This window comes from Triturus cristatus, chromosome 11 (assembly GCF_964204655.1).
Source record: "Triturus cristatus chromosome 11, aTriCri1.1, whole genome shotgun sequence".
Lineage (NCBI taxonomy): Eukaryota > Metazoa > Chordata > Amphibia > Caudata > Salamandridae > Triturus > Triturus cristatus.
This window is the reverse complement of record NC_140594.1, coordinates 134,466,479-134,492,706: the sequence shown is the minus strand read 5'-3', so window position 1 is coordinate 134,492,706 and position 26,228 is coordinate 134,466,479. Positions and strand designations below refer to the sequence as shown.

The 26,228-nt window shown below is 54.3% G+C and overlaps 1 protein-coding gene across 2 annotated transcripts in view; it reads right to left on the bottom strand.

Annotated features, from left to right (window-relative positions):
• Nucleotides 1-26,228, bottom strand: part of GCN1 (GCN1 activator of EIF2AK4) — a 693,936-nt gene that overhangs the window by 207,240 nt on the left and 460,468 nt on the right. For both annotated transcript variants that reach the window (XM_085633485.1, XM_085633484.1), the window contains exon 38: nt 12,525-12,745. In XM_085633485.1, the coding sequence (XP_085489611.1) occupies nt 12,525-12,745 (221 nt within the window). The remainder of the gene's footprint in view (nt 1-12,524; nt 12,746-26,228) is intronic.

Genomic DNA, 26,228 nt, shown 5'->3' with positions numbered 1-26,228 from the left:
TTTCAACAGCTGATTCTGAGAACTGACCCAGGACTGGATCTAGGATCCAAGCCTGGAATTACAAAAGTAATCTAAAAAGTAATCTGTTGCATATAATTTGAATTTAGCATTGAGCTCAATGTATTGTGTTTAGAAGAACAAGTTACTTACCTTCGGTAACGATGTATTTGTAAGAAACATTAGTTAGTTAGATCCCTCACCTTAGAATATCCCCAGGCGTCAGACTGGATCCGGAAGATTTTTCGTCAGCAATACCCCTTGCGCGTCGCTAGGCGTCGTCTGCGGCTCCGCGTCCGTCGTTGGCGTCGTGCGCCGGAATGACGTCGGAGTACTTAGACGCCGCCCTCGCGCGCTGACGTCAGTTCTTGTACATAGCTTTCCGCGCCAGGAACGCAGAGCCATGCAAAGACCGACACTGGTGCCAAAAAGAAAATCTAGGGGCCTGAAAAGGATAACCTTAACCCTAGATGTCAGTTCGCAGAACGGGGAGGATGGGTGGGTCGGTGAGGAATCTAACTAACTAATGTTTCTTACAGATACAAGCGAGCCAGGTCTGGGGGTAGGCTGTTCTCTTTGAATACCGCCAGGCTCTGGAATGCTCTCCCCCTCTCACTCCGGTCCAACCCAGACCTCCTCTTATTCCGTAAAAACTTAAAGACACTGCTGTTTGCCAAATCCTGTGTACCGTAGCTCCTCTTCCCGTCACTTCTCTGTTTCAACTCAGCGCTTGGACGCCTACGGGCAGCAACCGCGCTTAACAAATATTTTTACAATTACAATTACCGAAGGTAGTTAACTTGTTCATCTGAAAGAAACTCGTTAGTTAGATTCCTCACCTTAGAATAGATACCCAAGCAATACCATCCCCGGTGGTGGGTCTGCGAACCAAGATCACACCAGAAAGTCCTGGAGGACAGAACGGCCAAAGAAGCCATCCCTCCGGACTTGGCTGTCAAGGCAATAATGCCTGGCAAACGTGTGTAACGAAGCCCACGTCGCCGCCTGACAGATGTCCTGCAAAGGGACTCCCCGTCCCAAAGCAGTAGTAGCCGCTGTGGCCCGAGTAGAATGGGCGCGCAGCCCAACAGGAGGGTCCTTTTTTGCCAAAGAGTAACAAATTTTGATGCACAAAACGACCCACCGAGAGATGGTCCGTTTGTGCACAGCTTTCCCCTTCTTAGCACCCACGTATCCAACGAAAAGTTGGTCGTCCACCCGGAACTGCTTTGTGCGGTCCAAATAAAAGGAGAGCGCACGTTTTGGGTCCAGACGGTGGAGCCTCTCTTCCTCTTTGGAAGGATGCGGAGGCGGAAAGAAGGTGGGCAAGGTGACAGACTGCCCAAGATGAAATGGAGTCACCACTTTCGGAAGAAAGGAGGGACGAGGCCGAAGGACAACCTTGTCCGGATGAACAGACAGAAAAGGAGGTTTTGAAGATAAAGCCTGGAGCTCACTCACCCGTCTAGCCGAGGTGATGGCTACCAGAAAAGCAGTCTTAAGAGTCAGAAGACGAAGAGGACAATTGTGAAGAGGCTCGAAGGGAGCGCACATCAGGAATGTCAAGACCAGATTCAAGTCCCACTGAGGCATTACAAAAGGGACAGGAGGGAACGTGTGAGTAATGCCTTTTAGAAAGCGTGTAACCACAGGGGACTTGAAAAGAGAAGGCTGATCAGGAAGCCGCAAGAAGGCAGAGATGGCAGCAAGATAACCTTTCAGGGTGCCCAGGGCAGAGCCCTGCCGGGCCAGAGAAAGAAGAAAGAGGAGAACCTCAGAAAGAGGGGCGGAAAGGGGATCCACAGCCTTTGCTGTGCACCATGCCACAAATTTGTTCCACCGGCAGGCGTATACCGTCTTTGTGGAGGGACGCCTGGCTGCCAGAATGATATCACAGACTTCAGGAGGCAAGTCGAATGGCATCAACTGCCGCCGCTCAATCTCCACGCATGGAGGTGGAGGCTGGACAGGTTCGGGTGGAGGACCGTCCCCTGCTGCTGCGACAGAAGATCCTCCCGAAGGGGCAGACGTATCGGGGGATCGGTCAACATACTGAGTAGCTCGGGATACCAGTATCTTCGTGCCCAATCCGGAGCCACCAAGATGACTTGGGCCCGGTCGTGCCTGATCTTCTTCAGCACTCTGGGCAGAAGTGGTATAGGCGGAAAGGCGTACAACAGACCGCAACTCCACTCGTGACGAAAAGCGTCGCCGAGCGACTGCCGCCTTGGAAATTCCAACGTGCAGAACTGCTGACATTGCGCGTTCTCTTCGGTGGCGAATAGATCTAACCAAGGCTCTCCCCACTGCTGAAAGAGACCTTGCGCCACTTCGGAGTTCAGACGCCATTCGTGATCCATCATGCACCGGCGGCTGAGTTCGTCTGCTCTGGCGTTCAGAGAGCCCGCCAGATGTTGAACCACTAGGGTGACGCCCTGGTGTTCCAGCCACGTCCAGAGGCGCAGAGCCTCCTGACAAAGGGTCCACGACCCCACCCCGCCCTGTTTGTTGCAATACCACATGGCGGTGGTGTTGTCCGTGAACACCTGCAAGACACTGCCCCTGACAGAGGGAAGGAAGGCTTTCAGTGCAAGTCGGATCGCTCTCAACTCCAACAGGTTGATGTGGAGACGAGACTCCGCCGGAGACCAGAGGCCTCTGATCTCCGCCTCTCCCATATGGCCACCCCAGCCCAGGAGGGACGCATCCGTCACTACGACATGCTCCGGTTGGGGAAGGGAGAGGCTCCTGCCCATGACCCAATCGCGGTCCGTGAGCCACCACTGCAACTGTTGTGCAGTGCCCTCCGAGATCAAGACATGGTCGGACAGGTTGCCGTGATGCTGGGCCCACTGAAACTTCAGGTCCCACTGCAGAGCCCGCATGCGCCGCCTGGCGTGATGCACTAGTAGGATGCAGGAGGCCATCAGCCCCAGAAGCCGCAACACTAGCCTGACCGAAACCCAGGATAGAGGCCGAAAGATGGGAATCAGGGCCTGTATATCCCGGACCCGCTGTTCCGGTGGATAGACCCGGAACTGCGCCGAATCGAGAACTGCTCCGATGAAGAGGAGCTTTTGAGAGGGACTCAGGTGTGACTTCGGCACGTTGATGGAAAATCCCAGCAAATGCAGGAGATCCGCCGTAGTCTGGAGGTGGGAGACGACTGCCTGGGGCGAGCCCGCCTTCAACAACCAGTCGTCGAGATAGGGGAAGACTGGAACCCCTGATCTGCGCAGATGAGCTGCGACCACCGCCATCACTTTCGTGAACACCCGAGGGGCACTGGTGAGGCCGAAGGGGAGCACGGTAAACTGAAAATGCTCTTGGCCCACTGTGAACCGCAGGTAACGCCGGTGGGCCGGCAGGACGGGGATATGGAAATATGCGTCCTGCAAGTCCAACGCTACCATCCAGTCTCCGGGGTCTAGGGCAGCTAGAACCTGAGCCAAGGTTAACATCTTGAACCTTTCCTTTCGGAGGAAGGCATTGACGTTCCGGAGGTCCAAGATGGGGCGTAGGCCCCCTTTGCCCTTCTTGGGAACCAGAAAGTAGTGGGAATAACAACCACGACCTACTTCTGGACTCGGAACACGCTCGACGGCCCCCTTGGCCAAGAGGGCCGAAACTTCCTCGCGGAGAAGATTCAAATGATCCCCCGAGATACGGTGGTGCTGCGGTGGCATGGCTGGAGGGGTCGTCTCGAAGGGGAGGGAGTAGCCCCTTCGGACGATTTGCAGCACCCACCTGTCCGATGTAATGGACCGCCAGTGGAGCAGGTGATGGCGAACTCTGCCGCCCACTGGCGTGGAATGGGCCTGAAAGCTCGGACTAGGAAGGCTTTGAGGCGGATGCTGCCGGGGTGGATGTGGGCTGACCACGTCGTCCTCCAGATCCGCCACGGCGGAAACCACGTCCGCGACCGCGCGCAGGTTGGTTCTGCGGCTGGTGGCTTGGCGGACGTGAGGAGGCGCCCCTTCCTTGGCCACGAAAGGGGCGAAAAGCGGAGGTGTGCGCCCGCGGAGCCGAGAGGCCCAAGGACTTGGCCGTAGCCCGGGAGTCCTTAAAGCGGTTCAGCGCACTGTCCGCCTTCTCACCAAACAGGCGAGTGCCATCAAAGGGCATGTCCATGAGGGTGTTCTGGACATCCCCGGAAAATGACGTGGACCGCATCCAGGCGTGGCGGCGGAGCGCCACCGTGGTGGAAATCGCCCTACCCAGCGAGTCCGTGGTGTCAAGCCCACATCGTATGGCGTGCCGCGCTGCATCCCTCCCATCGGCCAAAGCCTGGGTAAGACGTGTCCGGACCTCCTCCGGACACAGGGGCAGCACGTCCTCCACCGTATCCCACAGAGAATGGGAATAACGGTCCAAGAGACAGGCGGTGTTCAAAGACCGCAGGCCCAAACTAAGGGACGAGAACAGTTTCTTGCCAAACTGCTCGAGTCTCTTGGAATCCCGGTCCGGCGGAGCGGTCGGGAAGGAGGATTGGGAGGTAGAGGCCTGGATAACCAGACTCTCGGGGGTGGGGTGTTGGGACAGGAAACTGGGGTCGCCCGGAGCAGGGCGGTGGCGCCTGGCAACGTTCCTATCCACAGGAGGAACTGTGGAAGGCTTGGACCAGGTGCCTTGCAGAACGTCAGTGAGGGCCTCATTGAACGGCAGCAGAGGCTCAGTGGAGCTTGCTGCGGTTTGAAGCACCTCAGTGAGGATGTTAGTCCTCACAGCCACGGCAGGCAGCTCGAGCCCAAGGGCTGCGGCCGCCTTGCGCAGCACCACAGAAAATGCTGCACCCTCCTCCGAAGCCACAGTCGGAGGAGAAGTGAATCCAGTGTCTGGCGAGGTATCCAGACCACTGGCCTCCCCCAGTTCATCTGCCCAGTCCTGTGAAAGCTGCGACTGAACAGCCATAGGGTCCTCGAACCCCTCCCAGTCGCCCCCGTCTTCCGATTCCTGATAAACAGGAGAAATGATCGGAGCCGGACTGTAGAGATGATAGGTCTCAAGCGGCGCCGGACGCGGCGTCGGTCGACGCCGTTGCGGCGCCGGGTCCGGAATAGGGCTAAACTGGGGTTGGACGCCGTCCGGAGTCGGCACCGAAGGCGTCGGCGGCGCCGGAGGTGTAGGCGTCTGCGCCGGCGGCGCCGGTGGCAGCGTCGGTGGTTCATTCGCCGGCGCCGGTGGAGGAGTGGTTAGGTCAACCGGCGTCGACGGGGGCCCAGGCATGGGCCCCGCGGGGACCTGCGGCGTCGAGACCGGAGTCGTCGACGGCGCCGGGGCCGAAGCCGCCGGCAGGCAAGGTCGCCCAGTCGAGTCCGCGGGGCCCGAAGGCGCGCCAGCGGGCGTCGACGGCGGGGCCAGGCTCCTCATAGCCGAGAGGAAGGCACTGACCTCCGCCGGCGTCGCGTTAGTCCCAGGGACCGGAGAGTATGGGGACGGGTGCGGCGCCTGCGGGTCCGCCGGAGCCGCGGGGGTGGAACCACCCGGACCCTCGACCGAGTCGCGCGACCGGCGAGGGGAGTCCGAAGAGCGATGTCGCCTCTTGGACTTCTTAGAGCGTTTGGACTTACCCGACGACTTGGAGCCCGACGATCGATGGTGGCGTCAGCTAGGGCTCCGCGAGCGATCCTTGGACCTCCTCCTGGACCGGGATCGCGCACGACGCGGAGCCGAGTGGCGAAGCTCGAGAAGCTTGCGGGACCGCTCCCGCCGAGCCTTCGAAGTCAGGGCCTGGCAATCGGAGCACGACTCCGCGTCGTGGTCGGGGCCTAAACAGTAGAGGCACCGGCGGTGGTGATCGGTCACCGACATCAGTCGATGGCAATCCTCGCAAGCCTTGAACCCAGGCATCCTACCGGCACCAGATGTCGACAGACAAGGATCAAAAGTGATCAAAAAAGATTTAGTCAAAAAAGACTAAAAGGGGTAGCTCTCCCGGATCTGCGCTTACTGGCGCGGAAAAAAGAAGAACTGACGTCAGCGCGCGAGGGCGGCGTCTAAGTACTCCGACGACGTCATTCCGGCGCACGACGCCGACGACGGACGCGGAGCCACAGACGACGCCTAGCGACGCGCAAGGGGTATTGCTGACGAAAAATCTTCCGGATCCAGTCTGACGCCTGGGGATATTCTAAGGTGAGGAATCTAACTAACGTGTTTCTTTCAGATCCATCATGCACCGGCGGCTGAGTTCGTCTGCTCTGGCGTTCAGAGAGCCCGCCAGATGTTGAACCACTAGGGTGACGCCCTGGTGTTCCAGCCACGTCCAGAGGCGCAGAGCCTCCTGACAAAGGGTCCACGAACCCACCCCGCCCTGTTTGTTGCAATACCACATGGCGGTGGTGTTGTCCGTGAACACCTGCACGACACTTCCCCTGACAGAGGGAAGGAAGGCTTTCAGTGCAAGTCGGATCGCTCTCAACTCCAACAGGTTGATGTGGAGACGAGACTCCGCCGGAGACCAGAGGCCTCTGATCTCCGCCTCTCCCATATGGCCACCCCATCCCAGGAGGGACACATCCGTCACTACGACATGCTCCGGTTGGGGAAGGGAGAGGCTCTTGCCCTTGACCCAATCGCGGTCCGTGAGCCACCAATGCAACTGCTGTGCAGTGCCCTCCGAGATCAAGACATGGTCGGACACTTTGCCGTGATGCTGGGCCCACTGAAACTTCAGGTCCCACTGCAGAGCCCGCATGCGCCGCCTGGCGTGATGCACTAGTAGGATGCAGGAGGCCATCAGCCCCAGAAGCCGCAACACTAGCCTGACCGAAACCCAGGATAGGGGCCGAAAGATGGGAATCAGGGCCTGAATATCCCGGACCCGCTGTTCCGGCGGATAGACCCGGAACTGCGCCGAATCGAGAACCGCTCCGATGAAGAGGAGCTTCTGAGAGGGACTCAAGTGTGACTTCGGCACATTGATGGAAAATCCCAGCAAATGCAGGAGATCCGCCGTAGTCTGGAGGTGGGAGACGACTGTCTGGGGCGAGTCCGCCTTCAACAACCAGTCGTCGAGATAGGGGAAGACTGGAACCCCTGATCTGCGCAGATGAGCTGCGACCACCGCCATCACTTTCGTGAACACCCGAGGGGCACTGGTGAGGCCGAAGGGGAGCACGGTAAACTGAAAGTGCTCTTGGCCCACCGTGAACCGCAGGTAACGACGGTGGGCCGGCAGGACGGGGATGTGGAAATAAGCGTCCTGCAAGTCCAACGCTACCATCCAGTCTCCAGGGTCTAGGGCAGCTAGCACCTGAGTCAAAGTTAACATCTTGAACCTTTCCTTCCGGAGGAAGGCATTGACGTTCCGGAGGTCCAAGATAGGGCGTAGGCCTACTTTGCCCTTCTTGGGAACCAGAAAGTAGTGGGAATAACAACCACGACCTACTTCTGGGCTCGGAACGCGCTCGACGGCCCCCTTGGCCAAGAGGGCCGAAACTTCCTCGTGGAGAAGATTCAAATGATCCCCCGAGATACGGTGGTGCTGCGGTGGCATGGCTGGAGGGGTCGTCTCGAAGGGGAGGGAGTAGCCCCTTCGGACGATTTGCAGCACCCACCTGTCCGATGTGATGGACCGCCAGTGGAGCAGGTGATGGCGAACTCTGCCGCCCACTGGCGTGGAATGGGCCTGAAAGCTCGGACTAGGAAGGCTTTGAGGCGGATGCTGCCGGGGTGGAGGTGGGCTGACCGCGTCGTCCTCCAGAACCGCCTCGGCGGAAACCACGTCCGCGACCGCGCGCAGGTTGGTTCTGCGGCTGGTGGCTAGGCACACGTGAGGAGGCACCCCTTCCTTGGCCACGAAAGGGGCGAAAGTTTGCGACCGCGGGGCCGAGAGGCCCAAGGACTTGGCCGTAGCCCGGGAGTCCTTAAAGCCATTGCCATTGATAAACTTTATTTTCGGCTCTATGGCCATAAAAGCGACATAGATTATCACAGTACACAATATAATAAAAGGAAAGATAAAAACACAACCAGTCAATTCATATTTGGAAAATATTGCAAGTACATTCAAATAAAACAGGGAAATATTTAGGCAAAATGCAAATTCAGCGCACTGTCCGCTTTCTCGCCGAAAAGGCGAGTGCCATCAAAGGGCATGTCCATGAGGGTGCTCTGGACATCGCCCGAAAAGGACGTGGACCGCAGCCAGGCGTGACGTCTAAGCGCCACTGAGGTAGAAATCGCCCTACCCAGCGAGTCCGTAGTGTCAAGCCCACATCGGATAGCATGTCGTGCTGCATCCCTCCCATCGGCCAGAGCCTGGGTAAGTCGTGTCTGGACCTCCTCCGGACACAGGGGCAGCACGTCCTCCACCGTATCCCACAGAGAGTGGGAATAACGGTCCAAGAGGCAGGCGGTGTTCAAAGACCGCAGACCCAAGCTAAGGGAGGAGAACAGCTTCTTGCCGAACTGTTCCAGCCTCTTGGAATCCCGGTCCGGCGGAGCGGTCGGGAAGGAGGATTGGGAGGTAGAGGCCTGGATAACCAGGCTCTCGGGGGTAGGGTGTTGGGACAGGAAACTGGGGTCGCCCGGAGCAGGGCGGTGGCGCCTGGCGACGTTCCTATCCACAGGAGGAACTGTGGAGGGCTTGGACCAGGTGCCCTGCAGAACGTCAGTGAGGGCCTCATTGAATGGCAGCAGAGGCTCAGTGGACCTTGCTGCAGACTGAAGCACCTCACAGCCACGGCAGGTAGCTCGAGCCCAAGGGCTGCGGCCGCCTTGCGCAGCACCACAGAGAAAGCAGCACCCTCCTCCGAAGCTACAGTCGGAGGAGAGATGAATCCAGTGTCCGGAGAGGTATCCAGACCACTGGCCTCCCCCAGTTCATCTGCCCAGTCCTGTGACAGTTGAGCCTGAGCGGCCATAGGATCCTCTGATCCCTCCCAGTTGTCCCCATCATCCGATTCCTGGTATGCAGGAGGAAGGATCGGAGCCGGGCGATAGACAAAATGTGTCTCCAGCGGCGCCGAACGCGACGTCCATCGACGCCGGGCCCGGACCGGGGCTGAACCGGGGCTCGACGCCGGGCAGAGTCAGTGTCGGAGGTGGTACCGGTGTCGACGCCGGCGGAGGAGGCGTGACGAGGTCGACCGGCGTCGGCGGGGACTCGGGAACGGGTCCCTCGGGCGCTTGCGGTGTCGAGGCCGGAGCCGTCAACGGCGCCGGAGCCGCCGGCAGGCAAGGTTGCCCAGTCGGGTCCGCGGGGCCCGAAGGCGCGCCAGCGGGCGTCGACGGCGGAGCCAGGCTCCTCATGGCCGAGAGGAAGGCACTGACTTCCGCCGGCGTCGCGTCAGTCCCAGGGACCGGTGGGTATGGGGTCTTGCGCGGCGCCTGCGGCTCCGCCGGAGCCGCGGGGGTGGAACCACCCTGACCCTCGGCCGAGTCGCGCGACCGGCGAGGGGAGTCCGAAGAGCGGTGTCGCCTCTTGGACTTCTTGGAGTGCTTCGACTTACCCGAAGACTTGGATCCCGACGACCGATGATGACATCGGCTGCGGCTCCGCGACCGATCCTTGGACCTCCTCCTGGCCCGGGATCGAGAGGGGCGCGGAGCCGAGTGGTGAATCTCGAGAAGCTTACGGGACCGCTCCCGTCTAGCTTTCGAGGTCAGGGCCTTGCAGTCCGAACACGACTCCGCGTCGTGGTCGAGGCCCAAGCAGTAAAGGCACCGGCGGTGATGGTCCGTAACCAACATCAAGCGGCTACAGTCAGCACAGGCTTTAAAACCAGGCATCTTACCGGCACCGGAGTCGAGACAAGATCAAAAAGGATCGAAAAAGTTAGTCAAAAAATGACTAAAGGGGTAGCTCTCCCGGATCTGCGCTTACTGGCGCGGAAAAAAGAAGAACTGACGTCAGCGCGCGAGGGCGGCGTCTAAGTACTCCGACGACGTCTTCTGGATCCAGTCTGACGCCTGGGGATATTCTAAGGTGAGGAATCTAACTAACGTGTTTCTTTCAGATATAGAGTTGCCTACTGCAACTATTTGTAACTGTTTACTAAAAAGTCTATTGCATATACAAAAGTATTTTTATGAAACATCTCCTGTCGAGAAAGTATATTTTAATTCCAAGTGTTGGTTCTAAAATAAAACAAGCATATATTTTTTATATACAAACCATTGGCCTAGAGTTCAGTTATTGAGTGTGTGGAACCATTTGCTGACTGAGTGTGTACAACAAATGCTTTACACGTCCTCTGATACTGCCTTACTGCTCGACCAAGCTACCACTTTGGAGAGTAAGGTTATATCTAACTTTAACCTCTGTTAAACCCTTGGGGTCTGTGGACTCTGTACACCCTGTACCTATTAAGGAACAGTATATACAGAGCCACTTTCTCACACAGCCTTATCGCCAAACAGGCGAGTGCAATCAAAGGGCATGTCCATGAGCGAGCTCTGGACATCAGGCGAGAACCCAGTGGATAGCAACCAAGCGTGGCGACACAGCGCCACAGTCATAGAAATCGCCCTGCCCAACGAGTCAGCAGTGTCCAGACCACACCCAATGGCGAACTTAGCCGCATCCTTACCCTCAACAACTGCCTGGGAAAGCACGGCATGGACCTCCTCGTGGCACTGAGGTAACACCTGAGCAACCGTGTCCCACACCGCGTGGGAATAGCGGCCCAACGAACATGCGGTTTTCACCGACCGCAGCCCCAAGCTGGCCGATGAGAACAACCGCTTACCAAACTGCTCCAGCTTCTTACAGTCCTTATCCAGCGGAGCCGTGGGAAAGGAACTCTGTGACGTCGAGGCATGGATGGCCAGACTCTCAGGCGTGGGATGAGTGGTCAAGAACGCGGGTCACCAGGCACCGGGCGGTGACGCCTGGCGACGTTTTTATCCGCAGGGGCCCTTGTGGCCGGCCGCGACCAAGTGCCCAACAGGACGTCTGTGTCGTTGAAGGGAAGCAGAGGCTCTGACGAAGCCGTCTGGAGCACCTCAGTAAGGAGGTTAGTTTTGAGGGCTACCGTAGGAAGATCAAGATGGAGGACCTCAGCAGCCAGACGGTGCACCATCGTGTAGGAAGCGCCCTCCTCCATCTTAGACGGGGGAGAGGCAAACCCCGGGTCAGAAGAGACATCGAGGTTGCCGGCATCCTCCAGATCGTCCACCTAGTCCTGCTCGGAGTCACATTGACGGGCAAGAGGGTCCTCGGACCCCTCCAAGTCATCCTCCACCTCTGTCGCAGGAGGAACCAGACGCAGCGGCAGAGCCGGAGCCGGAGAGGGGACAAACGGCGCCGGGAACTGCCGGGGCCAGGCCGGCGCCGCCTCCCAATACGGATCCCAGGCAGGAACAAAATGGTCCTGGAATCGGGGCAAGGGGGGGGGGGGGGTGGGGGGGGGGGGGGGGGGGGAACGGTCCCAGGACCTGGAGCGGCGTTGGGACGAGTGCCGGACCTCCAGAAGAACTGCCGGGGCCAGGCCGGCGCCGCCTCCCAATACGGATCCCAGGCAGGAACAAAATGGTCCTGGAATCGGGGCAAGGGGGGGGGGGGTGAACGGTCCCAGGACCTGGAGCGGCGTTGGGACGAGTGCCGGACCTCCAGAAGTTCCGGCGCCGCTCCCTCAAGGCCTTCGGGGCCATGGCTCGACAGTCCCGGCAGGACCAGGAGTCATGGTCAGTCTCCAGACAGTAGAGGCAAACATCATGGGGGTCTGCCACTGACATGTTGCGACGGCAGGCCCCACAAGACTTAAAGCCAGGCATCCATACGTGCACCAGGAGAAAAAGGGGAGACAAAACTCTCAAAAAGGTAGTCAAAAAGTGATTAAGGTACGTGCTCTATCCGGATCTGCACTTGCTGGCGCGAAAAAAGAAAGAACTGACGTCAGTGCGCATGGGTGGCGCCTAAGTAGTTTCCGTGACGTCATCTCGGCGCATACGACGCCAGTGACGGACGCGGAGCCGCACGATGCCACCTACTGATGCGCAAGGGTACTGCTACGAAAAGACTTTCCGGATCCAGTCTGACGCCTGGGGATATTCTAAGGTAAGGAATCTATCACCAACGTGTCTCTTTCAGATAATCCCTGTACACAAGGTACACCAAATCCAAATCAGCAAGAGCCAATGACCTAATGAATTTTGCACAAAATCGCTAATGTTCAGCTTTGCAGTTAAACCACTTTAGCTGGAATGGTTCTACAGCAGTCTCCAGACACCTCCAAATAACTCCTGCATTCTCATACAGAAACTAACTGCAGGCATCCATTCAACCTTTTACTTTGAAATGAGGCCACCAGCAGCAGAAACACTAACAACGTCCTTATTTTATCCACACAACACCAACTCTACTGACATGCACCCCCAGTTCTGTACTGCCATCCTCTGCTGTCCTCCCTATACAAACATAAAATCACAATCCTACCAATTAATGTAAAGTGTTACGTTAGAAGCGTCACTTTATTAGGACAGGTTTGATTTTCACTTCCCTCCACATATCCAACTGTCTAATCAGCTGCTGAGTCACAGAATCCAATGCAAGCTCCTCCCTCATATTTACAGCTTCCTACCTTTTGGTCTGTTAGAGAGTACATGTTTCCAATAATCTGAGCTGCCATTTTCCTGGTGTCTGTGGAACGGTCTTGGAATGCTCTCTGAACAATAGGCATAATCAACGCAAGAGATGGTGCATCAATGAAGTGAACAAATTTAGTGTCCAGCAGTGTCTGCAAACATTTATGAGTCTTCCTCGAAGGGTCAGTCAGAGCATCCAGTAGAATAGGAGAAATGGCTAAAAAAAGTGGGGGGAAAAATTACATCTTTAATTAAAATTCAGTGCATAAGTGCATTTTTCATTACCGCACATATTTTATTTTCAGCAATAACAAAATGTGTTATATTAGGGGAGAGGATGTGGCCTAACGAATAGAGTGGTCGACCTCGGAGTTGGGGAACTAGGTTTGAGTCTCGGCAGGGACGCTCAACATCCTGTGATTCTGGGCAATCCCTTATTTCCCCTTGCCTAACGAAAATTAATGTGTTCGTCTGTAACGCAACTGTTGCTCATGTAAAGTTCTCTGATACCTTCGGATCTAGTTCACACTATATAAAAGCACCCCTCCTCCAAAGAAATCTGTAACAATCGATTTTCAGCTTGTAGTGATGTAGATCACATGCTTTGCTCAGAATGCTGCAACTTGGTTTTCTCTGACGTAGTTCCTTCAGATTTGAGGGAACTCTTGAATACCTACCCTGAATCCTAAAATGCACAAGGATGCAGACTCTACCTTAAATTGTGTTTTTCCCCCACTGTCAGTTTTACTTGTAAGAGTGAAGGTGTGAAGCAGTATTATGTCTGCACAAAGTAATGTAAAAATTGTACCTCTGATTATACAATGTTACATCTGTCACGTAAACTTACATTTGAGGTGGCGAGTAATGGGCAAGTGAATCCACAGTTCTACAAGCTGTAAACTGGTTGTTAGAGGTAAGAAAAGCATTTCTTACCTGTAATAATAGCTTTGCAGAATGAACACTTTTCTGGACTCTCATGCTTTGCATTATTCTGCCATCTAAACAGGGAAACAGTTTCGGACCAACGGTTGGGCCCGGGTCTATTAATTTTTTCCATTTGGGTAACGACCAGAAGGTGGGCTATAGCAGCCCCTCGTAAAGTTGATCGTAAGCCCACAATGCTCCAGTGCATGGTGGTCATCTTCAGATACTTCTCTCTACTGTGGTTTAAAAAGTAAGGTCCAGAACTCTAGGTTGGAGACTGACAAAGAAGAGAGAGGAGGCACAGAACCAGAATCTTTTTGAATTTGGCACATGCGTGGCTGTAATCACATGCTTTATATACATGGAAAAGCAGTTTCACAAACTTGTGCTTCTTGGGGGGCCTACCTAACCACAGAATTATGCTTAGTGAATGTTGTAGGAAGCTGGCTCTCTATATGGTATATCTAAAAGATATACTGTGCAAAGAGTTCAGGAATTCCCTTATAAGTGAACAGGGGCTTGCTCTAGCAATCCTAAGGTGCTCCTCTAGGGGGTAGTGTGGTCGAGCCAGGGAGCACCTCTAAATTGCCCTCTGTGTGCATGTATTAATAAATCCAACACTGGCATCAGTGTGGGTTTATTAATTAGAGATGTTTGAAACTAAACATCCCTATTTTCAGTGAAATCGTCATGTAGCTGGGGAACTCATTTTCACCAATGTCCAGCACATGTACTTAATACGGTTTCCATGTTCACTTGTACTAGCAGCAATGGAACTGACCAGCAGAGGGGTGTCATCAAATGTAATATAATGCACTCTGCCTTTCCTATACTGCATGCAGTGTCTGCAGCACCATGTTGTGTTTTCAATTCTGTCTGCACCAAGACATGCAGTCTGCAGTAGCAGTCTGTATGTGTCTGGTGAGGGGTCCTTTAGGGTGGCAGAATTCGTGCTGCAGCCTTTATGGACCCTCTTTAGCCTCTTTGCCCTATGTACCAGAGATACCACTTACTAGGGACTTACAGTGAGGGCTAAAGGTAGTGCCAACTGGGGTACAATTGCACAGTTTTGGGAAAGAGATCTGGCACTTGGGACCTGGTTAACAAGAACCCAGTGAACTTTCAGTGGAAATTACATCAAATAACAGGCAAAAACTGGGTGTGACCATGTTAAAAATGGGCACTTTCCAACACATGTGTGGCAAGATGACCACATAGTGGCTTCACAAACATCTGCTAATGGAATGCTCCTTGAGGTTGCTAATGTGCGGAACAAACGCACAAGTTGCTCACTTGTGTAACGATATATCTGTAAGAGACATTAGTTAGTGATAGATACCTTACCTCAGAATATCCCCAGGCGTCAGACTGGATCCGGAAAGTTTTTCGTCAGCAGTACCCCTGCGCGTCGGTAGGCGTCGTCGTACGGCTCCGCGTACGTCGCTGGCGTCGTAGTCGCCGAGAGGACGTCACTGGAGCTACTTAGACACGCCCACGCGCTGACGTCAGTTCTGTACACGACGGTCCGCGCCAGGAACGCAGAGTCATGCAAGATGCTGACCACTGGTGCATTGAAACTAGGGCCCTGAAAGGGATGACTATAACCCCAGAAATCAGTTCGCGGAACGGGGAGGATGGGAGGGGCGGTAAGGAATCTATCACTAACTAATATCTCTTACAGATATTTCATTACACAATTAATTAACTTGTGCATCTGAAAAAGACACATTAGTGATAGATTCCTTACCTTAGAATAGATACCCCACCAATACCAACCCCGGTGGTGGGTCTGCGAACAAAGATCACACCAGAAAGTCACGGAGAACAGAACGGCCAAAGAAGCCATCTCTCCGGAATTGACTGTCAAGGCAATAATGCTTAGTAAAAGTGTGCAGCGAGGCCCAGGTGGCTGCCTGACAGATGTCTTGCAGGGGGACACCACATCCCAATGCAGTAGCAGCTGCTGTCGCCCTGGAAGAATGGGCGTGCAACCCCACCGGAGGTTCCTTTTTAGCCAGAGAATAACAGGCTTTGATACACAAGACAACCCAGCGGGAGATAGTCCTCTTGTGTACAGCCCGGCCTTTCTTGGCGTCCACGTAGCCAACAAAGAGCTGGTCATCCATCTGGAACTGTTGTGTGCGATTTAAGTAAAATGAAAGCGCACGTTTTGGGTCCAGACGGTGGAGCCTCTCTTCCTCTCTGGAAGGGTGCGGAGGCGGAAAGAAAGTGGGCAAGGTGATAGTTTGCCCAATGTGAAAAGCAGTGACAACTTTTGGCAAGAAGGTTGGACGAGTGCCAAGCACAACCTTGTCCGGATGGATAGACAGAAAAGGAGGCTTACAGGAAAAAGCCTGGAGCTCACTCACGCATCTAGCAGAGGTGATGGCAACCAGGAAAGCAGCCTTCAAAGTCAACAAACGAAGAGGACAGTTGTGAAGCAGCTCAAAAGGAGCGCACATCAAGAAAGGAAGTACCAGATTCAAGGCCCACTGCGGCATTACAAAAGGAATAGGAGGGAAAAGGTGAGTAATGTCTTTGAGAAATTTATCAACAACAGGGGACTTGAAAAGAGAGGCCTGAGAAAGGCCAAGATTGCAGAAAGGTAGCCCTTGATAGTGCCCAGAGCAGAGCCCTGCCGGGCCAAAGAAAGAAGGAACAAAAGGACCTCTGAAAGAGGGACAGAAAGTGGATCCACAGCCTTTGCTGTGCACCATGCCACAAATTTGTTCCACCAGCAGGCGTATACCAATTTAGTCGAGGGACACCTGGCTGCCAGAATGACATCACAGACTTCAGGAGGCAAGTCAAATGGAATCAACTGTCGCCGCTCAATCTCCACGCATGTAGGTGGAGGCTGGACGGGTTCGGGTGGAGGACTGTCCCCTGCTGCTGCGACAGAAGATCCTCCCGAAGAGGCAGTCGGATCTGGGGATCCATGCTCATACTGAGTAGCTTGGGATACCAAACTCTTCAAACCCAGTCTGGGGCCACAAGAATGACTTGGGCCCGGTCACACCTGATCTTCTTCAGCACTCTGGGTAGAAGTGCTATAGGCGGAAAGGCGTACAATAGTCCGTATCTCCACTCGCGACGAAAAGCGTCGCCGAGCGAGTGCCGCCTTGGCAATTCCAACACGCAGAACAGCTGACATTGCACGTTCTTTTCGGTGGCGAATAGATCCAACCAAGGCTCTCCCCACTGTCGAACGAGACCTTGAACCACCTCCGAGTGAAGACGCAATTCGTGATCTATCAGGCACCGGCGGCTGAGTTCATCCGCCCTGGCGTTCAAAGAACCTGCCAGGTGTTGAACCGTGAGGGAAATGCCCTGATGTTCCAGCCATGTCCAGTGGCGCATAGCCTCCTGACAGAGTCCACGACCCCACCCTGCCTGGTTTGTTGCAATACCACATGGCGGTGGTGTTGTCTGAACATCTGCACCACCTTCCCCTTGACAGAGGGAAGGAATGCCTTCAGTCCAAGAAGGATCGCCGAAGCTCCAGGAGGTTAATATGAAGCCGGGACTCCGCCGGAGACCAGAGGCCTTTGATCTCCGCCTCTCCCATGTGGCCGCCCCATCCCAGGAAGGACGCATCCATCACCACTGTGTGCTCCGGTTGGGGAAGGGAGAGGGATCTGCCGCTGACCCAATGCTGATTCGTGACCCACCACTGCAATTGTCGTGCAGTGCCCTCCGAGATCTGGATGTAGTCGGACAGGTTCCCCTGATTCTGCGCCCACTGGAACTTCAGGTCCCACTGCAGAGCCCGCATATGCCATCTGCCCTAGTTGGTGAGCAGGATGCAGGAGGCCATGAGGACCAGCAGCCTCAAGGTCGACCTGACCTAAACCCGGGACAAGGGCTGAAAGATCGGAATCATAGCCCGAATGTCCCGGAATCGTTGTTTGGGAGGATAGACCCGAAACCATGAGGAGGAGCTTCTGAGAGGGAAGCAGGTGAGACTTCGGCACGTTGATGGAGAACCCCAGCAAAGGCAGGAGGTCAGCCGTAGTCAGGAGGTGGGAGACAACTGTTTGGGGCGAGCCCGCCTTCAACAGCCAGTCGTCGAGATAGGTAAAGACTGAAACCCCTGATCTGCGCAGATGAGTTGCGACCACCACCATCACTTTCGTGAACACCCGAGGGGCGCTGGTAAGGCCAAAGGGGAGCACGGTAAACTGAACATGCTCCTGCCCTACAATGAATCGCAGGTAACGCTGGTGGGTCGGCAGGACGGGGATATGAAAATAAGCGTCCTGTAGGTCTAACGCTACCAACCAGTCTTGCGGGTCGAGGGCAGACAAGACCTGAGCAAGGGTGAGCATCTTGAACTTCTCCTTTCGGAGGAAGCGATTAACATCCAGACAGTCCAAGATAGGACGCAGGCCTTTGTCCTTCTTTGGAACCAAGAAGTAGTGGGAGTAACAACCACGACCTACTTCTGGCATCGGAACGCGTTCAATGGCCCCCTTGGCCAAGAGGGCTGTAACTTCCTGCTGGAGAAGTGCCAAGTGATCCCCGACATGCGGGAGTACTGTGGTGGCATGCTGGAGGGGTAGTCTCGAAGGGGAGGGAGTAGCCCCTTCGGACAAGCTGCAGGACCCACCTGTACGATGTGATGGTGTGCCAGTGGTGGAGGTGATGGTTAATCCTGCCACCCACTGGTGTCTGGTGGGCCTGTAACACCAGACTAGGACGTTTTGGAGGCAGTGACTGTAGGGGAGGTGGTGGACTGACCTGCACGCTGGCCCGGTGACCCGCCTCTGCGGGTCCCACGTCCGCGGCTGCGCGGAGACTGTTGCTGTGCGGGCCTGTGGCTTTGAAACAAATGTGCTTGGGTGCCCCTTCCTTGGCCACGAAAGGAGCGAAAAAGCAGAAGGAGTGCATGTAACCGAAAGGCCTAAGAACTTGGCCGTAGCCCGTGAGTCCTTAAAACGTTCCACTGCGCTATCTGCTTTATCGCCGAACAGGCGAGTCCCTTCAAAGGGCATGTCCATCAATGTGTTCTGGACATCCCCAGAAAAGCCAATCATTCTCAGCCAGGCGTGACGGCGAAGCGCCACTGTCGTTGAAAATGCCCAGCCCAGTGAGTCAGCAGTCTCAAGATCACAAAGGATCGTGAACTTGGCTGCGTCTCTCCCCTCAGCAATAGTTTGGGAAAGTATTGCCCGAGCCTCCACCGGACACTGAGGCAGCACTTGCGCAACCGTATCCCACACAGAATGAGACATGAGGTGTTCACAGACCGCAGGCCCGAACTGGCAGAAGAAAAACTATTCTCCCCAACCTGCTCCAGTTTCTTAGATTCCCTGTCCGGAGGTGCAGAAGGGAATGCGCTTGGTGACGCAGAGGCTTGGACAACCAATCTCTCAGGGGAGGGGTGTTGGGAGAGGAAAACGGGGTCGCCCGGGGCCAGCCGATGGCGTCGGGCCACATTCTTCTCCACAGGAGCCCCTGTGTTGGGCCTGGACCAGGTGCTCATAAGAACGTCCAAGAGTGCATCGTTAAAGGGCAGCAGCGGCTCCGTAGAAGCAGAAGCTGGCCGAACCACCTCTGTCAGGAGGTTAGTCCTGACTGTGAGAAAGTGTCCTCTTTCTTGCATAGTATGCCCCCACATTTTGCTGAATTGCTGATGTGCATTGACTGAGTGTGCCCTGGGCTCCTGCCAATCAGGTACCCAGGGCCTGTGTTCCTTCCCTAAAACTGCATTATAGCCTAAACCCAATTGGCATCTCTAGCCACATGTCAGCCCCTGGTAAATGGTACCCTAGGTACCCAGAGCACTGTGACCAGAGAAGACCCCTAAGGGCTGCAGCACTTATTGTGCCACCCTTAGAGGCCCTGTACCCTGACACACACACACACACGCACGCACACACACACACACTGCCTTTGCAGGCTGAGTGTCTGGGTGCAGGACAAAACAAAGTCAACATGGCACACATCCATGTGTGCCATGCACACAAACCACTGCCCTGGCAAACATCACCCCTCTAGTTGGGTGCCATATGCCAGTGGTGAAGGTACACGTGCATGAGCCCTGTACCCCCTACAGTACCCAGGTCCATTTCTGTGCCCTGTAAGTGCAGTGCTGCCATTAAGAGTATATGGTGCTGGGAGGTTGTCATTACGAACTCCACAGCACCATAATGGCTACACTGAAGACTGGGAAGTTTGGTATCAAACTCCTCAGCATATTAAACCCACCCTGATGCCAGAGTGGGTTTAATGTAAAATGCACGCCAGAGAGCATCTTAGAGATGCCGCCTGAAACACAACCAACTACCAGTGACCTGAATGGCTGCGCCGGCTGCCACCACCAGACATGTTTCTGGACCCCTGGGTCGAGAGCCTGCTGCTCTCGGGGGCCAGAAATAATGCAAATCCTGGGACGAGGTGCCAAGCCTCTTCCCCCAGGATGGGCAGGGTTCACGAAGGAGAAGCTTCAAAGGCATGCTGCCTTTGTGAGCCTCTCCAGACCATTTGCGGCTTTCAGCAACTGGTCCCCACTGGTTCTACCCCCCACTTTGGGCGGGAGAACCGGCGGGAAAAACAATTGAGGAAGAGAGGTGTGACCACCTCTGCCAACTCCACCCCTAAGGTGGGGGAGGCGAAGTGAAGCACAACCTCGAGTCCCCGCCATCATGAGGATGGGGGGACCCAGCCAACCAGGGACAGGCTCCTGCTCTTCCACTGGAGACTGGCAGAATAGGGGGTGTACCCACCCCAGGGAAGGGACCCATTGGTCCCTGCCCTTTACCTACCTGTAACACCCCTAAATTTAGTATTTAGTGGGCACCCTGACCTTCCTTCCTCAGATCCAGCAACCACAAGAAAAAGAAGAGAAGAAGAAGTACGAGAAGCCGTGCAGAGCTAACAACACCCACTGACTTGGCCCCAGCCCTACAGGCCTGTCTCCCCTCGAACCTGCTCCTGCAAAACCCCAGCGTGTCCAGCGGACAGCAACCTCAAAAACCCCGTAGGAACTGCCTGCCTTCACTTTCCAAGCTGTTACTCCCGTGAACACCGGATATGTTTGAACTGCACCTTCTGGTGCCAGCCAGGACCCGCGAATCCAGCCCACTCTGCACCCGCCGAACCCGGCCTGAGATCGAATGGAAAAATACCATAAGGAGATCCCCCCCGGCGATCCTGGCCTGAGATCTGGCGACCCCTGACCTGCCTCAAGCCTCCTGACGATGACTGCAGCCTCAATCCAGAGGACCCCCCCTACCGCAACCAGAGGGGGTAAGAAAATTCGACGTCCCAAGGCACCCCTGCACCAGACACCCCACGGCCTTGTATGCCCAACCCAGCGGTGCCTAACCAACCCTCTACATCCCAACTTACCCCTCAAAGTGGTGGTCACTCATGGAAGATCCTCGTCCCGAGACTGCAGTGTTTCTTTCTCCCGGAGAATCTCCATTGAAATCAACAGGGCACCCGACCTCAAAACAGCACCCTGCACCCAGCCGCCCTAGTGCCGCTGAGAGTGCCCCTTTTGTGCTAATCTGGTTCCCAATTTGCCCTGAGCTTAACCCTAGGAGCTTTGCTCCCAGCACCCCGTGGCCTGCTAGCCAGCAGCCACCAACCGGAGTCCCCCTTTCATCTATAGGATAACATTGTTCCTCAACACTCAGCACCCGGTCGCTCTAGTGCCACTTAGGGTGCAACAACAGTGCATCACTGACCCTGGGAGCCCCATGAGACTAACCCCAGGATCCTAACTCCAAAGACCGATTAACAGGAAACCGATTACCTCTTTTTCCTCATAGAATAACATTGACACTTTTTCTGCCAAAAAGTTTTTAAGTGTCGACTTTTGAAAATTACAAATATTCCTTAAAAATCAGCCGAATAACCAAAACACATTTTTTCAACTGTTTTCAGGAAATGTCCCAGTGCTGAATCTAGTTATCCAGCACTGAGTAAGAAAAAGTATCGTTAATATAACTTACCTGCTAAGTGAATTTTCTCCCATAGGATAACTTTGGTGATTCTATGTGAAAATGTTTCTAAGTGTCAACTTTTGAAATGCAATAATATTCTTTAAAAATCGTACCTCTAACTAAAACGCATTTACTCACCTGTTTTTCAGGAAATGTCCCAGAATCTAGGATCCAGCCCTGTGTTAGTAAAAGTAATCTGAAAAGTAATTCACTGCATGTTACTTAAAAAGCCCATTCATTCGAATGTACTATAACTGCAATGTGTTCCAAACTGCTTACTTAAAACTGTAACCAAGACCAATACAAATTACACTGCAATTTTAAACTGTGTTCATATAAGTAATTTACTACTTAAAAGTATTTCATATGCTTACCTGTACCAGGCTTGCTTGGTTATAGAAATAAAACAGTATATCTTTTTATATAAAAACAATTGGCCTAGAGTTCAGGTCTTGAGTGTGTGAATACATTTGCTGACTGTGTACATTAAATGCTTAACACTGTCCTCTGATACTGCCTTACTGCTTGTGAGAAAGTGCCATCTTTCTTGCATGGAATGCCCCCACTTTTTGCTGAATTGCTGATGTACTTTGACTGAGTGTGCCCTGGGCTCCTGCCAATCAGGTACCCAGGTCCTGTGTTCCTTCCCTAAAAACTGCATAAAGCCTAAACCCAATTGGCATCTCTGGCCACATGTCCGCCCCTGGTAAATGGTACCCTAGGTACCCAGGGCCTTGTGACCAGAGAAGGTTCTAAGGGCTGCAGCCCTTATTGTACCACCCTTAGAGGCCCTGTACCCTGGCACACACACACACACACACACACACACACACACTGCCTTTGCAGGTTGAGTGTCTTGGTGCAGAACAAAACAGAGTCGACATGCAACACATCCCTGCGTGCCATGGCCACAACACACACTGCCCTGGCGTACATCAGCCATCCCTCTAGCTGGGTGCCCTATGCCAGTGGTGTGGGTACAGGTGCATGAGCCCTGTGCCCCTACAGTACCCAGGTCCATTCCTGGGCACTGTAAGTGCAGTGCTGCCATTAAGAGTATATGGTGCTGGGAGGTAGTCAACACGAACTCCGCAGCACCATGATGGCAACACTGAAGACTGAGAAGTTTGGTATCAAACTTCTCAGCACATTAAACCCGCACTGACGCCAGTGTGGGATTTAATGTACAATGCACGACAGAGGGCAACTTAGAGTTGCCCCGTGAACCTAACCTACAATCCACGTCTTGTCTGAGGGGCTGCCTAGGCTGCCACACAGCAGACCTGTTGCTGGTCTCCTGGGTAGAGAGCCATCTGCTCTTCTGGGCCTGCAACAATGCACATCCCGGGCAAGGTGCTAGCTCTCTTCCCCCAGGATGGGCAGGGGAAGCTTCAAAGGCATGCCGCCTTTGTAAGCTTCTCCAGGCCACTTGCTGTACTCTGCCAACCCCACCCCTCAGGTAGGGAAGGTGAGGTGAAGCGCATCTCCGAGCTCTCGCCATCTTGAAGATGGGGAGCACTGCCCAATCAGGACTAGGCTACTGCCCCCCTCCCACAGGAGAGTGGCAGGATAGGGGGTGTACCCACCCCAGGGAAGGGTCTCATTGGTCCCTGCCCTTTACCTACCCGTAACGCCCCTAAATTTAGTATTTAGGGGAACCCTGAACCTTCCTTCCTCAGATCCCGAATCCGAAACAAGCAAGAAGATCAAGGAACAAGAAGACCTGCCGTGCAGCTGCTAACAAGAGGAAGACACCAACTGATTTGGCCCCAGCCCTACAGGCCTGTCGACCCTCAAACCTGCTCCTGCTAAACCCCGGCGTCTCCAGTGGTCAGCAACCTCAAAAGCCCCGGAGGACCTGACTGCCTTGTGACTCTGACTACCTGGGACTCCCACGAGCAGTGGTCCTGTTCAACAACAAGCAACAACCTCTGGCACCAGCCAGGAACTGCGAACACTGCACACTCTGCACCCGCCAAGCCTGGCCTGTGCCTGAGTGGACAAAGACCACAAGGACGTCCCCCCCCCCGGCGACTGTGACCCAGAATCCAGCACCCAAGGACCCACCTCGATGCTCCAGACGATGCCTGCAACCTCAGAACCAGGGACCCCTCCAACCGCGACCAGCAGAGGGTAAGATTTCCTGACGCCAAAAGGCACCCCTGCACCCGGCGCCCTGCGTACCCCTGTGCCCAACTCCTGGGTGCCTACCTATCCTACAGCTTCCCAACTTACCTCTCGAAGTGGTGGTTACACCTGAAGAATCTTCTTCCCCGAGCTTGCAGCCTTTGTTCGTCTTGTAGCTTCTCCATAGGAATCCATTGAGCGTCCGACGGCTCAAAAGCACCCTGCACCCAGCCGCCCGAGTGCCCCTGGGAGTGCAACCTCTATCCTAATCTACTTCCCCACTTGCCCTAAACAAGTGACCAGTTGCCCTGCTCCCACAGCCGCGTAGCCTGCTTGCCAGCAGCCACCAACCAAAGGTCCCAAGACCACCATAGGATAACATTGGGCCTAACTCTCTCTGCACCCGGCTGCCCCTGTGCCGCTGAGGGTGTAACTACTGTACCTACCTGACCCTGGGAGACCCCTGAGTCTATGCCCAGAACATTAACTCTGCCAGTCGAGTACTTACCCAAAAGCCGATAACTCACTTTTCTTCCATAGGGTAACATTAACTGGTTTCACTTGGAAATTCTTCTAAGTGTCGAGTTTTGAAACTTTAAAATATACACCTAAAATCAGCCGAATAACGAAAACAAAATTACTCATCTGTTATCAGGAGAGATCCCAGCGCTGGATCTTGGTGCCCAGCACTGACCCTGAAAAGTAATTACAACTGTACTTACCACTAACTTGATTTTCGTCAATCGGATAACATTGCCTGGTTTTTGCCAGAAATTCTTTTAAGTGTCGATTTTGCAAACTTACAAATATTCCTTAAAAATCACCTGTATAACAAAAACTATTTCTTTCAACTGTTTACAGGAGATGCACCAGTGCTGGATCCCGGATCCAACACTGAGTAAGAAAAAGTAACAATAACCCAACTTACCTGCGAAGTGAATTTCCTCCCATAGGATAACATTGGTGATTCTATGTGAAAAAGTTTCCAAGTGTCAACTCTTGAAATGTAATAATATTCCTTAAAAATCATACCTGTAACCAAAACGTTTTTACTCACCTGTTTCCAGGAAATGTCCCAGGACTGAATCTAGGATTCAGTCCTGTGGTTAGAAAAGTAATCCAAAAAGTAACTAATTGCATTTACTTAGAAATTCCCATTGAGCTCAATGTATAATTGTGTTTGAAATTGTGTTGCCCATTGCAACAACTGTAGCTACTGTATTCAAAAGTCTATTGCCTATTGAAAGCATTTATCTAAAGCCTCTCATTCTGAGAAAGTATATTTTGATACCTAATGTTGGTTCTAAAATAAAACAACCATATATTTTTATATACAAACCATTGGCCTAGAGTTCAGTTCTTGAGTGCGTGTGAGACCGTTTGCTGACTGAGTGTGTACAACAAATGCTTTACACTGTCCTCTGATACTGCCTTACTGCTCGACCAAGCTACTACTTTAGAGAGTAAGGTTATATCTAACTTTAGCCTCTGCCAAACCTCTGGGGACTGTGGACTCTGTGCACACTGTACCTATTTGGGAACAGTATATACAGAGCCACTTTCTTACACTGCTCGACCAAGCTACCACTTTAGAGAGTAAGGTTCTATCTAACGTTAACCTCTGCCAAACCTCTAGAGACCCTTGGACTCTATACACACTGTACCTCACTTTGGTGCAGTATATATAGAGCCAGTTTCTTACACTGACGGCCACAGTAGGGAGGTGGAGCACCTCTGCCGCCCTACGCAACACCATAGAATAAGATCCACCCTCCTTCGTAGCCACGGTAGAAGGAGACAATGCTTCAGGTTCCGGAGCATTCTCCTGGTCACCTGCATCCCCCGGATACTCATCCCAGTCCGGGTCTAACTCGCATTGAGCTGCGAGAGGGTCCTCAGACCCCTCCCAGTCCTCCCCGTCCTCCATAGCCTGCTGAACAGGTGGAACATGTGGCAACGGTGGAGATAGGGATAGATGTTCCCAAACGGCATCGGAATCGGTAGACACCCTTCCGGCACCTGTTCCACACCGGGGAGGGGGCCGGCGTCGGTGACGTCGATGCCGGTGGAGGTCAGACAGGGCCAACCGGCATGGACGGGGATCCAGGCCTGGATCCACGGGGTCCCTCGGCGTCGACCACTCCGTCTGGGCCAGAGCCGGCAACGCCGAAGAAAGAGGATCCCCAGCCGGGCCCACAGGGCCCGAAGGCACACCGGCCGAGCCGGACGGTCCGAAGACCCGTGCCATGGCTGACACGAACTACTTCTGCAGCTGGGCTGGAGTCGCTGATGGACCCGGAAAGGGCAGGTAGGCCTTCGGCAACTGCATAGGCTCCGCCGGAGCCGCTGGTGCAGCGCCACCTGCACCCTTAGCCGCAGCGCGCGACCGGCTAGGGGAAGGCAAAGAGCGACGACGCTTCTTCGACTTCTTGTGCTTCGCCTTATCTGACTTAGAGTGCGAAGACTTCGAATGATGATGATGGCTCTGCGGCCGGTCCCTCGACCTCCCTCGGGACCAGCCACTTTCGGGACCGCTCCCGCAAAGTTTTCGGAGCCATGGCCTGGCAGTGGGGGCACGACTCGGAGTCCTGGTCGCACCCCAGGCAGTAGAGACACTCACAGTGTGGGTCCATCATCGACATCGTGCAGGGACATGCCGCGCAGGACTTAAAACCAGGCACCTGTAGATTGAAATAT